Source organism: Acanthopagrus latus, chromosome 18 (genome assembly GCF_904848185.1).
Source record: "Acanthopagrus latus isolate v.2019 chromosome 18, fAcaLat1.1, whole genome shotgun sequence".
NCBI classification, from domain to species: Eukaryota; Metazoa; Chordata; class Actinopteri; order Spariformes; family Sparidae; genus Acanthopagrus; species Acanthopagrus latus.
In genome coordinates this window covers 3899020-3913293 of record NC_051056.1, presented here as the reverse complement: position 1 = coordinate 3913293, position 14274 = coordinate 3899020, and the positions used below count along the sequence as shown (strand labels likewise).

The window sequence follows — 14274 nt, the reverse complement described above, 5'->3', positions numbered from 1 at the left end:
AACAAATGAAACGGCCTGAGGGCAGGTTCATAAATAACACAGTGGCTTTAATTTGGCTGAAGCAGGAGTGTATGCTTCCTGACACCGGATGATTTCTGAGAGGGGCAGCTGGCAGGCAGGGGTGTGTGCTGAGCTCTCCATCTTTCTGGAGTGTCCTTGAGCAACACAATAAATCCCGGCCAGCTCCAGAAATTCAGCCCTATAACTAACCCTGATCCCTGAACTCTGACCCCTGAATTCCATATTCATCACAGCAACACAGAAGACAGATTTGGACGATTACTCAAGTTTGAATTAAGCGCACAGTTTTAAATCGGCCCTTGAATAATTTTTCCCTGCCTGTCCCTGCCTAAAAACTCTCAGATCCTTTAATAATCCTGTTACCATCAATCTGTGATTCTCAGTTTACTTTAATGGGAGTTATGTTAAGTTTTGTTTGATCTTTTTTTCCACTTTACTGCATCTGCCTCTACGTACAGCATTTCCTGCCAATTAGCAGCAACAGAGAACCTGCAACAAATTCAGCTACATGTTGCCACTCAACATGCTGCCAGGTAGCAATACAAGCACTTCTACTTCTCTAAGTTACAATAGATTGCAACGCCCCCGTCTTTTTCCTCACAATGGTTTGATCCTCTCCTGTTATCATCAGCAGTGAGAATGACAGTATGAAGCCCGTCATTGGACACCTATTTCCCTCCTTCCCTCTGCTATTATGTGCTGTTTTCAAAAGCAACATCGCTACGTGAAATCTCAACCATCTCAAATCTATCAACCCTGAAAATAAAGGGTCGCTCTAACACTAGCCTCGGTCACTAACGGCACAACCACCAACAAGCAATCAGCTGTTGCCTTGTCTTTTGCCGGATTTAGACATTTTAATATAAGGCCTCAACTCCCCATGTCCGAACCAAGTTTCCCCAAACGCTATTATCAAAGAGAACTGTCACAGCATCTGGGGTTTGGCACCGCCCAAGATGATTGTAACTGGTACACAAACAAGCACTGTGGTGATTGATCTGGCAACAGGAGAAGACAAGTCGCTCTTTATGTTAGTTATTGGTTACAGTCGTCAATGAGTCAATGAGGATGCTGGCAATGAAATGTAGTTAGCTAGCAGTGTTGTCATTAGATTTTTGCCTCTGAAATCATTCTCTTCGAACTTTTCTCTTTGACTATTTTCATATTAACACTATTCTCATATTAATCTGAAGTCAATAGTTTTTTTCTGGTCTTACGGCTGCCAAGAAAAACCCTGAATTTCTGTATTCTGTATGCATTCTGGATAAATGATCTGCTGATCATAATGAATCTGTAATCCGAACGGTGTCATCACGCTTCACTTCCTAGAATGAGGAACATTTAAAGTTCTTTTTTCACGGAGCAACGGAAGAGCATGGACTGGTTAATTGTATGTTGCCCTTCTGTCTTTGTTTTCTTACTGTTTACTAAAAAGCTTTTGATCACAAAAAAAGAAGAAAAGCTGTCAATTCTGGGTCAAGTCTTCTGTTTGGAGTCTAAGTCTCAAGAGTGTAGCGACAACAAACTCTGATATGATGTAAAAGCAACAGTGCTCGATATTCCCCAGTGAAATAAGCACCAGAGAAAGAAGATTTTCTTTCCCTATTTTGCGCTTCAAGTTTGACCTTGCACTTCACAAAAAAAAAAAACAAAAAAAAAGAAAACAACCCAGAACAGAAACTGGCTTCTGTTCAATATGCTTCAAGATCAGGGTTACAATGTGGTTGTAGGAAAACAGACGATGCCGCAACGTGACTGATAATACTGATGACAGGCAACACTGAGTCACAACATTTATACAGCTAATGAATGCCACAACTGAAAATGTTAGGCCGAAGTGAAATATCTCTCAAGGTAACATGACTTTTCATTAAGTTGTTCTGTCACAGCTTTGTATTTTTCTGTCTACGCGGAGGCTAACCTTTTATTTAATGAACACACAGCCAGGACATTCAGTCTTTTCCAAGTCACTCCGGTCCCAATTTCAGTCCTGCCGGTTCAGGATAAGGACTTTTATTTAATATTGAGACTCAACAATGTCTGACGTCCGGGTCTTCTTTACTTAAAATAATTTAAGAAAGCAGGCGGGTGACCTTCTCTAAATCGCCAAATTTCAACATCAATTTATTTCTTGAACCGGTGGAGTCGGATTTAATTCACCTTGTGATGTGATGAATGTGTGTGTGTGTGTGTGTGTGTGTGTGTGTGTGTGTGTAGAGATCCCTGCATGCAGCTGTGTTTTCAAGGCCAGCTCAAGGTTACCTTCCAGCAGCTGACAGGTAGTGGGCTGCAGGCACGGATGAACATTCGTCCTGCTCATAGAAATTATAGATCACTCTATCCCCATAGACTCTGCATACATTTTCCCCTTGAGCGACTACTTGATGGTGTTGCACATAAAGATCTTTGAAGCCGGCGCCCATATTTCAGCTCAGAGGTAAAATGTTTAGATTACCTGTTTGTATGGACTGCTCACTGTTTCCACTTGAGTTTATTGAATATAGAAATCCATAGTGGAAAAGGTCACTCTCTGCACGTTATGTTCGAGTGAGGATGAATAGTTTGCATACAGAGGTCGGTTGTGTGCATGGCAACGATTTGTGCAATCACCCAGAAATGAGAGAGGCGATCAATCTGCATTATCACAGGGAAGTGGCTGTGAAATGAGCAGAGCCCCCGATCAAAAATGGAAAAATAACAGCAGTTTGTATCTCCGGAGAAAAACCCGGAGATGTTTTATTTTGTCGCAGTTGCACTGCGGCAAAGTAAGGCCGTAAAACCACACAGAGTCGCCGCAAATCACCTCCAACACCTGACTCCTTTAAACATAAACAAGGTGTAAACAGTAAAGCCCGTGCTTCTCTTTTTCCACTCCTGCGCACAACTGAGAGATAATACATCCAGCCCATAATTGTATCTAAATCAGTGAATACAAATTTCCCTCAGGAGGAATTTGTTACAAACTGTACACATGCTCCAGTTTTAGCATAAACCTCTTTTCCTGAAACACACGCTCAGCGCAACACACACACACACGCGCACACAAAGCTGGGTGCTCAGATACACACACACTAACAAACATCTAGAAATACTGAGGAAGACGCACACAAACATCATGTTACAGAGGAGAGCCTCCCCAAAGCATCCTGCAATAACCCTTAAAAATTCTGCTGTTCCAACAACAGCCACCTCCTGCCGCGTAGAAAAGCAATAAGGCAGAGACGTCAGTGGCTGTTCAAAGGCATGTCAGTCATTTTGACTGACTGATTGGTATTCCCCGTTGGTCATGGTTTGTGCGTTGGCATTCTCTGAGCCTAACGCTGAACGGTTTGATTAATCATTCTGCCTCAGCGGTCGATAGAAGTGGACGATGTGCTGCTGGAGGCCTGAGGAGCGTGTTGTGTTCACCTTGTGCACTTCAGGTCTGTTGCTCTGCTGCGGCTTGCATATCGACTGTACACTAGTAATATGAGTTTCATGATTCATATAGGGTGACATTGCCTGTCATACTGGTAGTCAAGCCAGCTGTATCATCACTGATTTGTTTCAAGCTAGTTAGCTTACTGCAGCAATCTGTTTATCTTTTTATTGTCCAGCTCAGCCACCGCAATCAAATGTTTTTTATTTTACGTGTCGGTAATCCCCACATACGTGTCATCAAATCATGTGTCATCAGTATCATACCAACATTCCAAAACTATGTGTCATATCAGATTTTACATTACATGTATACATTCGTGGGGGTAGGTTGAGGGGACTGAGGTGGAGTTAGCTAGGCGAGCAAGCTGCCATACTGGAGACCACTGTTCGAGACTATGGTTCAGCATCTGTAAGCATGAAACCACTGGATATTTTAACACACTGGCACCTTTTCCAGCCATGTTTGTAGTATTTTAAGCCAGAACAAGGTTGTCACAACATTGAATTTAAGCTAAAGAAATGCAAAGTTTCAACATATCTGCAGTTTGCAGAAATGTAAATTGCCAACATTTATTCCTCTGATTGTGCTGGACTGCCACTGTCTACTGCTGTGTGCAAAATGACTCTCTTAACACCTTCACTGTTGCTTAAAAGTGTAGTTTAATGTACTGTAAAGTCACATCAGTCAAGGGTGAAGCAGTAAAGATCACTTTGACAAATACAATGGATTTCCTGTTGCTCCACATTAAAAGCCTTCATGTGATTTGCCTCCAAGAAACAAGAGCAGTGATTTAACATGATGGATGCAGACTACACAGATCAGGGCTGGGAAGTATTGACAACATCAAATATGGGAAACTACTTTTTTTTCAAAAAGCTTTGTATCAATACTGTGACAATATTGTAGGGATGACTATTGGTAATTTCTCAAGTAGAACAGTCTGGTCAGTTCAGAATATCAAGTAAAGGCAAGACTTCCATACACTTCCACCATCTAACAAAGTCCAAAATCCAACATCATGTACAGTCTCATATCAAGATAACAATGTAGTATTGATATATTGCATCAGAACAAATTCTAACTAAACCCAATAATATTAATATTTAAGATGTCAGTGTTTAAATAAGCTGAATGGCTTCTCAGCTTTTCAGCTTCAACCGAACTGACTTTCATCAACACACTGAAGCTAAAGACGGACAATAATGTGTCCCTTCACTCATTTTTACTTCACTTAAATCACATATACATGATGAATGAATGTCATTACATCACTTGTCTGATTTCAATATTTTGCTATAACTAAAAAACAAACAGAGGTCATATTCCTATGATCAAATGTGATGCTGCTGCAGAAGTCTCGCTTCTTCATGCTGACAGCTCATTTCTAAAAACTTCTCGAAACACACATGCTTGCGGTGGCAAACACCGGATCGCTTCACTGAAATGTTTTCATTTCTTGTGACTGAATTTGACATTAATTGCCTCATTCATATTAATTATAATAGATTTTATTTATAGTGTGAACACACACTCGCAACGTGAAGATGTCATTCATATTGTACTGCATCTTCCCCAGTGACTCGTCCACAAATGTGACGGCAGATTAAGATGGTTTCTTCAATCATCCAAGGGACTAATTAAGAGGTCAAGGGTCAGTGACGTTTGTCCCTCTGGTGTTCCTCATAGAAGTGACAGCGCTTTGAAATATGCTCCTTCATTTGTTTAAAAAGTTAAACCGCTCGATTAGAAAAAACTTCAGACAATAGAAAAGTGAGGTGTTCTGGACACTGGGGAAATCATCTCACTGTCTTGTCTTTCTCTTTCTCTTGTCTTGACAGAATTCTCAGATTTAAACCTGAATACAAGATTAAAGGTTTTTGTTAAGATGAATTTCCTGCAGGTCGATCTAAATTCTCAGCTCTCCTCTCCTGCTTCGTTTGGTGAATAATAGGAGCGGCGACAGAGAGAGGGGAGAGATATGTGCGAGCATTAAATGTGTATTCATCAGGTCTGGGCCCAGCCATTGACAGGCTAATCAATGTTTAGTAATAAGGCTGAATGTGGAATGAGGTGTGGGGGGGTCTGGTTGGGACAGAGGGGGAAAGAGATATCAATTAAGCAGGGAGCTGCAGAGTCCAGGCCCGAGGAGCTGAGACGGCAATATCCAGACTCTGGTTCATTAACTAAACTGTGTGTGCTGAATGCAAAACTCCTGCAGCCGCCCCCCCTCCGGCACCACCACCCGTCCCAGCCGTCCCGACTGTAAACGGCTGCCTTGTTCAATGGAAATGAGGGAGTCGCTGCAGCAGGTAGAAAAACGCCTTTGATAGTTCACATAATGGAATACCTCGGAGGCCAAGTCGGGAAGTAATATCCTCACGTGACGCAATAAAGCAAAATGTGCAGGGAGCCTGTAGGTTGGAATGCAAAGCAGGACCCCAACACAGTCCCCAATTCTAGGGAATATCTGGGAGATAGTTCGCATTGAGTGTAAACTGGGAGAAATAGTTGGTAAAGTAACCAGGCTCTTATATGCAGTTTCTTACCATAATAGAAAACAAGCAAACAATAATCATCTCAAAGACGTAGAGGGATGTTAAAGGCGGATTCGTTAAGTTAAATCCAACATATGAAGTATGACTGAATGTTTAAGTTTCCCTGTGACTAGTTAATGAACTCAAATGTGAAAAATGAGTAGTAAAAATGAGCTCCGCCTCAACCAGCTACACGCATCAGTAATCATTATATATATTCTAACACTGCATGTGTACTTATACCTTTTATACATACAAGCACGTAGATTTTTACCAGTTACATTCAGAATGCAGTACTTTTCCTTATTTCAGTGTCTTTAATGCGTGTTGTGTTTGTGCAGCTTCAACATAAATAAAAGATCTGAATACTTCTCCCATCACTACGTCATCATGCAGAAGCACAACTTAAAATGAAAACGCTGACCTTACTCAAGAGGTTATGGTTATGGGTAATATTTCCAGTGCTCGGTGGAACTAGCATGAGTAACAAAGTCACCATAATAACTGACATACCAGCGGCACTTTCAAGAGTGGGTTAAGCAAATATTATAGTGTAATTACTCTATAAAGTTTCTATGAATCATTGGTATGCCATATCAAGCACTGTAAAGTGAAGATTAGCATCCTGGAAATGGCTGGTTAAGGTTAAATGACAGGACACGGAAGTCACACCAATACCTCAAGCACTATATCATGGGGGCTACTGATAAGGTAGAAAAAATTAGCAATTCACTTTTTGCCTCCTGAACACAGTGAGCCTGACAAAACCTGTATTTAAAACCTGTAAGGGGCAGCGACCATGCTTTCACCTTGTCAATAAAGCATTAGCCGTCCCAGAGTCGCCTCAAGCCTACTGTCTGATCCACCGAACACACAGTCCTCTAATGATCCAGAAATGTCTTCAAAATGACAGTAACATTAATTTTGTCATTCTATCTTTGCGGTTTTGTTGGGTCTTGCTTAGGTTTGTGATATGAGTGTCGAGTCTGAATCACATTTTACAAATGTCTACTAGACTTACAAAATGTTACAGTCAGCACCTTTCTGGTCAAACTGGATATCAACAATCATCTGCCCATTTCTTTCAGCTGAATTCTGCTCTGCATGGGTCCACACAAAAGCACAAACTAATATCCATTGTCAACAAAAAAAAAAAAAAAAATGACGGCCCCTTGACAACCAACTGCACAGCAGTGCTCCCATATGTCCCGCCTACTGCTGCGACATCAACACAAGGATTTGGCTGCTGAGCGGCCCAGCATACAGCCTGTTACAGGGCCCTGATGAATAGGCAACTTTGGAGGCAGCAGGGATGACTAAATGTTGCTTGCAGCAGGGAGGGGAACTGGAGATGACCTCAAAATCAACATGGGCACACCAGGGAGGGGAAAAAGGGATATGCAAAAAATATGTCCGACTGTAGAAAAATATCTGGCAGCAGGAAAACAACACTTCTGAATCCTGAAAATAAAGAAAAGTGGCTACTGATTTGTTTTCAGATTTAGCTTGATGTGCAACCAGCACAGCAGCCGCAGCAGCAGGATGGATCGTTGTTAATCGATTAATAGATTCTTGTAATGAAGGAATAAATTACAACCGAAGCCTCGCAACAAATCAGACAAATTAGATGAGGTTTCTTGGGAAATGAATGAGATGAAATCCTTTAAGTGGACAGAAAGCATTCTGACATGACTCACAGTGGCTCAAACAGCAGGTGTGTCATAAATAATCATAAATCGGAGCATCATCTTAAGGCCAACACATGTGGTGCCCTGAGAGTTTTCTATCCACTACCTGCTGACATTCTGGAGAAGCAGCTCACAAATCACCCACTAGTGGTCGCTGCGTGCTTCAATCCTGCCTGGATCTAATGCAACTTCAACTCACCTGTACGAGCAGGCTGACAGGCACATTTTTCTTTGTATTTCAAAGTCAAATCAGCCTGTTTTTGACAGTAGCTTTGCTAAGGAAATAAGTGGGGAAATAAGTGCCACAAGTTGATCTTTTTCTATTATGTAGTCATTGCCTGATCGTGCTTTGGATACAAGTGATCCATTTTCTGAAAATCCAGTTGGTTTGGGTCACATGCCTGCCCTCGTTGCTTGAAATAACGATTTCAACTCTAACATTTACTATCTGATCCTGCAAACTTTCCAATTCATTCCAGGTTTACCTGATAATACAGGATACTTTCAGTGTGGTCTTTCACTTTAGGACCTCACTGTATGAGATAAACAAACAAAATAACTCATTTGTTGTTTTCTTTCCCCTTGGAGTTTGTTGGATTTAGCTTGGTGTAAAATCAGTGAAGCAGCAGCAGCAGCAGTATGGATCGCTGTTAATCAATTAATGGATCGCTCGTAATGAATGAAGAAATAACAGCCAAGCCTTAAAACATCTGATTGTCTTATTGAGCCGGGGAGACAGTCGAGACAAATGAGATGAGGGTTTTTTTTGTTTTGTTTTTTTTTTTTTTTTTCGGGAAAAAAGGTGCATTCTCATTGTATTACTATTAAAGATTCGACACAGAAAATGTCCATTTGTTAGCAAATTCTGTTTCTACGATGAAGTTTTATTTTTTTTCTGTTTCTCAAGAAACTAAACTTGATGTACAGATCTTGAGATTTTAGGTCATCTTGAGCCTGCCGGATCGTGCTTTAGAAATCCAAGATTTAAACGCTCATAAAGCTCTGCTTTGCTTGACACTTTCATTTACTTTCTGAATCCTTAAACTTGAACTGATTTTTTTTTTAAAGATTTAAGTTACGATATGAGAGATTTTTAGTGTGGTCTCAGACACTATGATATAAGTGGGTTCACCTTGACGTGTAAAAAAGAACTCAGAAAAACCAGCACATGGTTTTCTTTTTCTGTGATGTTTTTTAAGATTTAACTTGATGTGCAACCAGATCATCATCAGCAGCATCATGGGTAGCTTGTAATCAATTTATGGATTCTTGTAAGGAAGAAGAAGTTACAACCCAGCCCTCAGGCCCAATTTTTTCGGGAAATAAATGCACTTTTTCACTGTTTTGGATGAAGATTCTCCTTCAAGTAGACATAAATCTCATCTTGCCTCCTCTGGCTGACTGACACGACCCACACAGGCTACAGCATCAGTGGCTACTACCAGTCACAGATCACAGCATCATCTCAATGACGACACATGTGGTGCCTGGAGAGTTTCCTCTCCACATGCCTGTTGACTTTCTGGAGGAGCAGCTCACAAACCCCCCACTAGTGGTCGCTGTGCGCCCCTCCCCGAACACAACCCTGCCTGGATCCCAATGCGCCTTAATTCAACTCACCGCTGGCATGTGCGGGCTGACGTGCACATGGGCGACAACACGCACAACCCCAAAGGCAACTTTCACAGGAACTCGCCTCCTGGAGGACTCGCTCATTTTCACGCACGTCCCAAAGCAATAAAAATGCAAATGTCCATGTTATCTTTCACACACATCATTATTTCCACTCATGAAGTCCATTTCATGCTTCTGCTTACCTGATAAACACTACCGTTTCCCACAAATAGATCCCCAGCGCGTTTAGTCGGCACATTTTGGCCAGTCTCATTTTGTTTGGAGGGGAGAGAGGGGGGGTGGAGGTGTTGCTGAAGGGAGAGGGAGAGGGGAGGGGGGGGTCACACTCTTCAGAGGATGATGAAAAAAAAATCCTTTAGTGGTGGAAAAGGAGGAGGAAGAGGAGGAGAGGGGAGGGGGGGTTGTGGGGACGGTTTATGACCTCCAAGGTGAGCCGAAAATGTTCCGCTGGTTTCTGGGTCTCAGATCCCGGGGTAGCCGGTGCTGAGCCGGGGGATGCTCATGACCTCACCGGCCGTGAAATCATGCTTGTGTCTGCTCTCTGCGCCTCCGGTGGAGCCGGGGAAATCCACTGAAATCCACCCCGACACTGCGTTCAGGACCGCGGACAGCGGCAGGCGGAGAGGCTGCGGGGAGTAGGAAGCTCGTCCAAGGTTCAGGCTCCTGAGGGGACAGACAGGGGGGAGGAAGAGGAGGAGGAGGAAGGGGGGGGGACTCGCCGCTCACACGCTTCTGTTAATTGACAAACCCACTTATTTTTAAGTCCAGTCTGTGCGATCCATAGTGTTTGAAGGGGAAAAAATAAGACATATTCCTTCAGTGGTGGAGAAAAAAAAAAAAGAGAGGCTATTGTGGCTGGCGGGAGGCTGCGTCTCCAGACCGCTGTGCGTTATATCCCCTAATTCCACTCACGGAATAATAGACCCACACGTAGAAGTTCCTCTCTCACATCTGCAAGCTTTCTCTCACATGCATCCCACAGGCGGGAGCCGGCGCGTCGCTCTGGATCCGTGCGTACGGGCTGTTGCGGGAGTCCCGGCGCTGCTGCTGCTGCTGCTGCTGCTGCTGCTGCTGCTGAGAGAAGGAGGTCTGCAGGTAGAACAAGTCTGCCTCCTTTTCTTCTTCTCCCTCTCCTTCTTCTTCACCTCCTCCTGCTGCTGCTGCTGCTGCTGCTTCCTCTCGTACTTGTCTCCCAGGGGCGAGTAGTAGTAGTAGTAGTACTTGGCGCTGAGGCAGCACGGCTCAGCTACTCCCATTGTCTGGTGGTGGTCAAGTTGGAGACGCACCGGCGGCCGCTGCTGCTGCTGCTGCGCTCCGCATCCGCTCCCATCCGGACAGCGGTTCCGTCAGGACAGGGGGGGGAAAAAAAAAAGAAGAAAAAAAAAAAAAGAAAAACCACGACCCAATCCCCTCAGGAGCTGTGAGAGTGTTACAACACCGGAGACAGCTGCGTATCGGACCGACGTGGACGCTCTTCCATGGCAGGAGAGCCCGGCGAACACACACGCACACTGGCACACACACACACACGCGCGCGGAGGTACAGTGTAGACAGCAGAGCCAGCCTCGGTGCGCTCCGACCCACACTGGGTTTTCTTGCTGCAGTCATTTAGCAAACTCCACAAAACGCTCCTCGTGCTCTGACACTCCTACAGGATGCTCTCATTGGTCAACGCGGTCCCGGAGCCCGCCTCTGATTGGCCAGCGGAGGTGTCACTAGCTGGACACGAGTTCTGCCCCTCACAGATCCCCTGAGGGAGAAAATCAGTGTGATAAGAAGTTATTGATGAGTTTAGATGAATCTTACACACAGAGGAGATTATTGAAGAGGGATCTGATGGAGCTCAGCAGAGAACCAGCAATGATCTCAGAGTGAGGAGGAGTGCTTTTCCTCTCAATACTCGCAGTAAAGAGGGAAATAAAATGAATTAAAGTGTTTAAATGAGGTCAGAATAAACTTAAAAGAGAGATTAAATGGCTGAAAATCAGTGAACTTTACTGTACAGTTTCTCTGATAAACTGCTCCAAGTCTAGCAACATAAAACTGAGACAAAAAACAACACAAAAAAAATATTTGGATTTAATTTTCCCTTTTTGTGCTGTATTTATTTAATTTGCCTTTTGTTAAATTCATTTTTAAAGGCATAATTAAGGATGTGCAATGCACATTAGCTTAGTCTATAAATGATGTGGCGCTGGGTGCATGCTATATAATCGTCCCTACATTAATAATAACTTGTTTTTTATATTAACCTTGAAGTCATTTAACTTACATAATTCAGAGCCACCCGCTCTTAATCTCCTGTGTGTATTATTAATGTCCGAGTTATGATTACTGCATTAAAGTAAAACAGACATAATACGGTCATTTTCAATGAATTAATGTATATTCTTGTGAGGATCTGTCTTAACTTTTATCGGTGTTGACTCCACCACCAGAACAGCTGAACAATAGAGCTCAACAGTCACAGTCACTTTTTTGAACAGCTCTCCTCCTGGAAGCGAATTTCAGTTCACTGACGATTAAGAGTTATAAGCCTGGAACCAAACCAGGAAACCTCCAGATGAAATTGTGATCAGAAAACATTTGATTCAGAGAGAATTGGAAAGGCGAGACTGTGTACATGATTACTTTAAAACTACTCAGCCCATAAACCACTGTGAATGATTCCTCTTATAAACACCAATCCATGGCCTGATTTGTTGGCCTGATTTGTTGGTTTTCACAACCTTGGTTTTTCCTCATCATCTCCAAAAAAAATAAATACAAATAAAAAAAGCAGCTTGTCAGATAGAGAAATCCTGTTTTCTCCTTGATCAACGCAATTCAGTCAGTCAGGGATGCTCTCGTCACAGGTTTAAACACTGATTGCAACAAATGAAACGCAAATGGCGCTGACGGCTCTGCTCTTATGATGCTCTCCTTGAGTTGACCAAGCAGCATGCTAAGCCGAAACAGGGAGCACAGTGCAAAAAAAACGCCCAGGGTGTACAAGTCTGAGCCACAAGGAAGACAACACTTAAACTGTTTTAATGCTGTTTTTTAACCTTGAGCTCCGACAGGACTGTACCACGCTGAAGAGGTTAGCGGCAGGCTTTCCAGCAGCAGCAGCAGCAGTGCGGCAGCTTCTGAGTCAGAGCAGATATGAGTGCGGAGGGGAGCCAACTTTGCGCGCAACTTTTGACAGTTCCCATGCTATAAAGAACTGCACCAGAACAACGCACAACCCCAATGCATAAAACAAATTAATAAATCATCAGAGCCAGCCGCTCCATAATAAAAACATGTCTTACCGTCACGCAGTTATCCATGTCTACCTCTTCATCCTCCTCTTGCTCGTTTTGTTCCTGCTATTGCTCATATTCCTCGCTGTCGTGTCCTTCTCCCTGGTGTGCTGGCTCAGCCGTGTTGCGAACATTAGTGCTAGCAGTGTTAGCGCTAGTGCTAGCTCAAGCTGCACTTGATTTTACAACTCAGCCAGTCTGCAGCATTTTTCACCGCCAGCCAACAGTGCTCTCTTAGATATCTCTCTTTGTCTCCGCTCGCCCCTTGTGTCTCTTGATGCCTCGACTCATATTTTGCTAGCTTAATCCCAGTCAACTTCCAATCTCCAACTTCCAACAAGCACGCAGTCATGGTCTACTCGAATCAGTCTTCAAATTCCCAGAAGGCATTGCTTCATTTTTAGTTTTGCAAACAAATAATCAAATTAAAAAATGCAGGTAGATTTGTTTTATATCAACCATACACGTTTTTGAATATCTAAATAAGACATTTAGCTACAAAACAATGCAGACCGATATAAAAATTTGTGACTGTAGAGGGTAACCATGACTGTGATGTAGAGGGTCGTAGTGGTCGGTAAATACAGATTGGTTAACATACATTTTGGAAAATATTTAATAGTAATTTTGTATCATGTCTTTATGGACGCTTGGAAGGAAAGCAAAGGGAGTTGAGAGAAGTTATATTAGGTTAGGGCTGCACTCTGATTGGTTGACTGGCTCAAATGGTCCACAAGGGATAGTGGCGCAGATTTTATCAGTCCGTCACTGGTCTCAGAGTTTGTGGTAAGTCTGTTTTAGATGGTTCCAGCATTATGGCTAATAATTAGCATGCTCAATTCAGAATATGATTGGGACTTTTTTGCTTCCGTTACCTGTTGAGCTATCAATCCTAGAAATTACTGGTCCAGAAAAATTCACTCAATGACTGGTGGTCAGACTGCCACCATCGAGTTAGACTGCATGGTCCCCAGTGGATGAATCCTAATCTGGTGTTTTTGTGGGCTCAAAATCCTCCCACTGGTCTAGAGTGTCAGCCGTCATAAAACTAAATCTCTGTGGAGATTTCCTGATTTCAGAAGGATTTTAATTTTACTCCACATTCCCGCTCCCCAGAGGATGACCCCCCCATGTATAATCTGCCTACTTACAGTGTGCTCACTGACAGAGAGGTACGATGCTCTGATATTCTAATAATGTCTTCTGTGATATTACGCTAGCACTTTCTATTTCTGCACACACACACACACACACACACACACACACACACACACACACACACACAGACTCCTCAGGACCGTTTTGTCCGAAGTGTCCGCTGGAACGTGACTCTGATTCTAATGCCTGCAGGCACTGAAGGGATCACAAGGCTGAGTGCTACTGGAACTAAGAATACGCACACACACACACACACACACACACACACACACACACACACACACACACACGCTCACACACAGAAAGACTGGGGGGGGGGGGCTGCTGAATATGGAGATGATGTCTTTATTAGGGAAGAAAGCTTCTACCTCAGTCTCAGACCTCTGGGTAAATAATGGGATAATGGAAATATCTCATGTGAGTCAAGTCAAGTCATTTTTATTTGTAATACTACACATCACACATTTGCCTCAGGGGCCTTTACAATCTGTACAGCATACAATATCCTCTACCCTCAGATCCTTGCATAAGC

General features: G+C 43.1%; 1 protein-coding gene across 3 annotated transcripts in view; it reads right to left on the bottom strand.

Moving 5' to 3' along the window:
* glra1 (glycine receptor, alpha 1) overlaps positions 1-12937 on the bottom strand; it is a 122509-nt gene extending 109572 nt beyond the window's left edge. For 2 of the 3 annotated variants that reach the window (XM_037077733.1, XM_037077734.1), the window contains exons 1-2: positions 12594-12937; positions 9482-11050 (exon numbers count right to left, since the gene is read on the bottom strand). In XM_037077733.1, coding sequence (XP_036933628.1) covers positions 9482-9552 — 71 coding nt within the window. In that variant the 5' untranslated portion in view covers positions 9553-11050; positions 12594-12937. The remainder of the gene's footprint in view (positions 1-9481; positions 11051-12593) is intronic. The other variant, XM_037077735.1, reaches the window with a different exon arrangement.
* Between the last annotated feature and the right edge of the window lie 1337 nt (positions 12938-14274).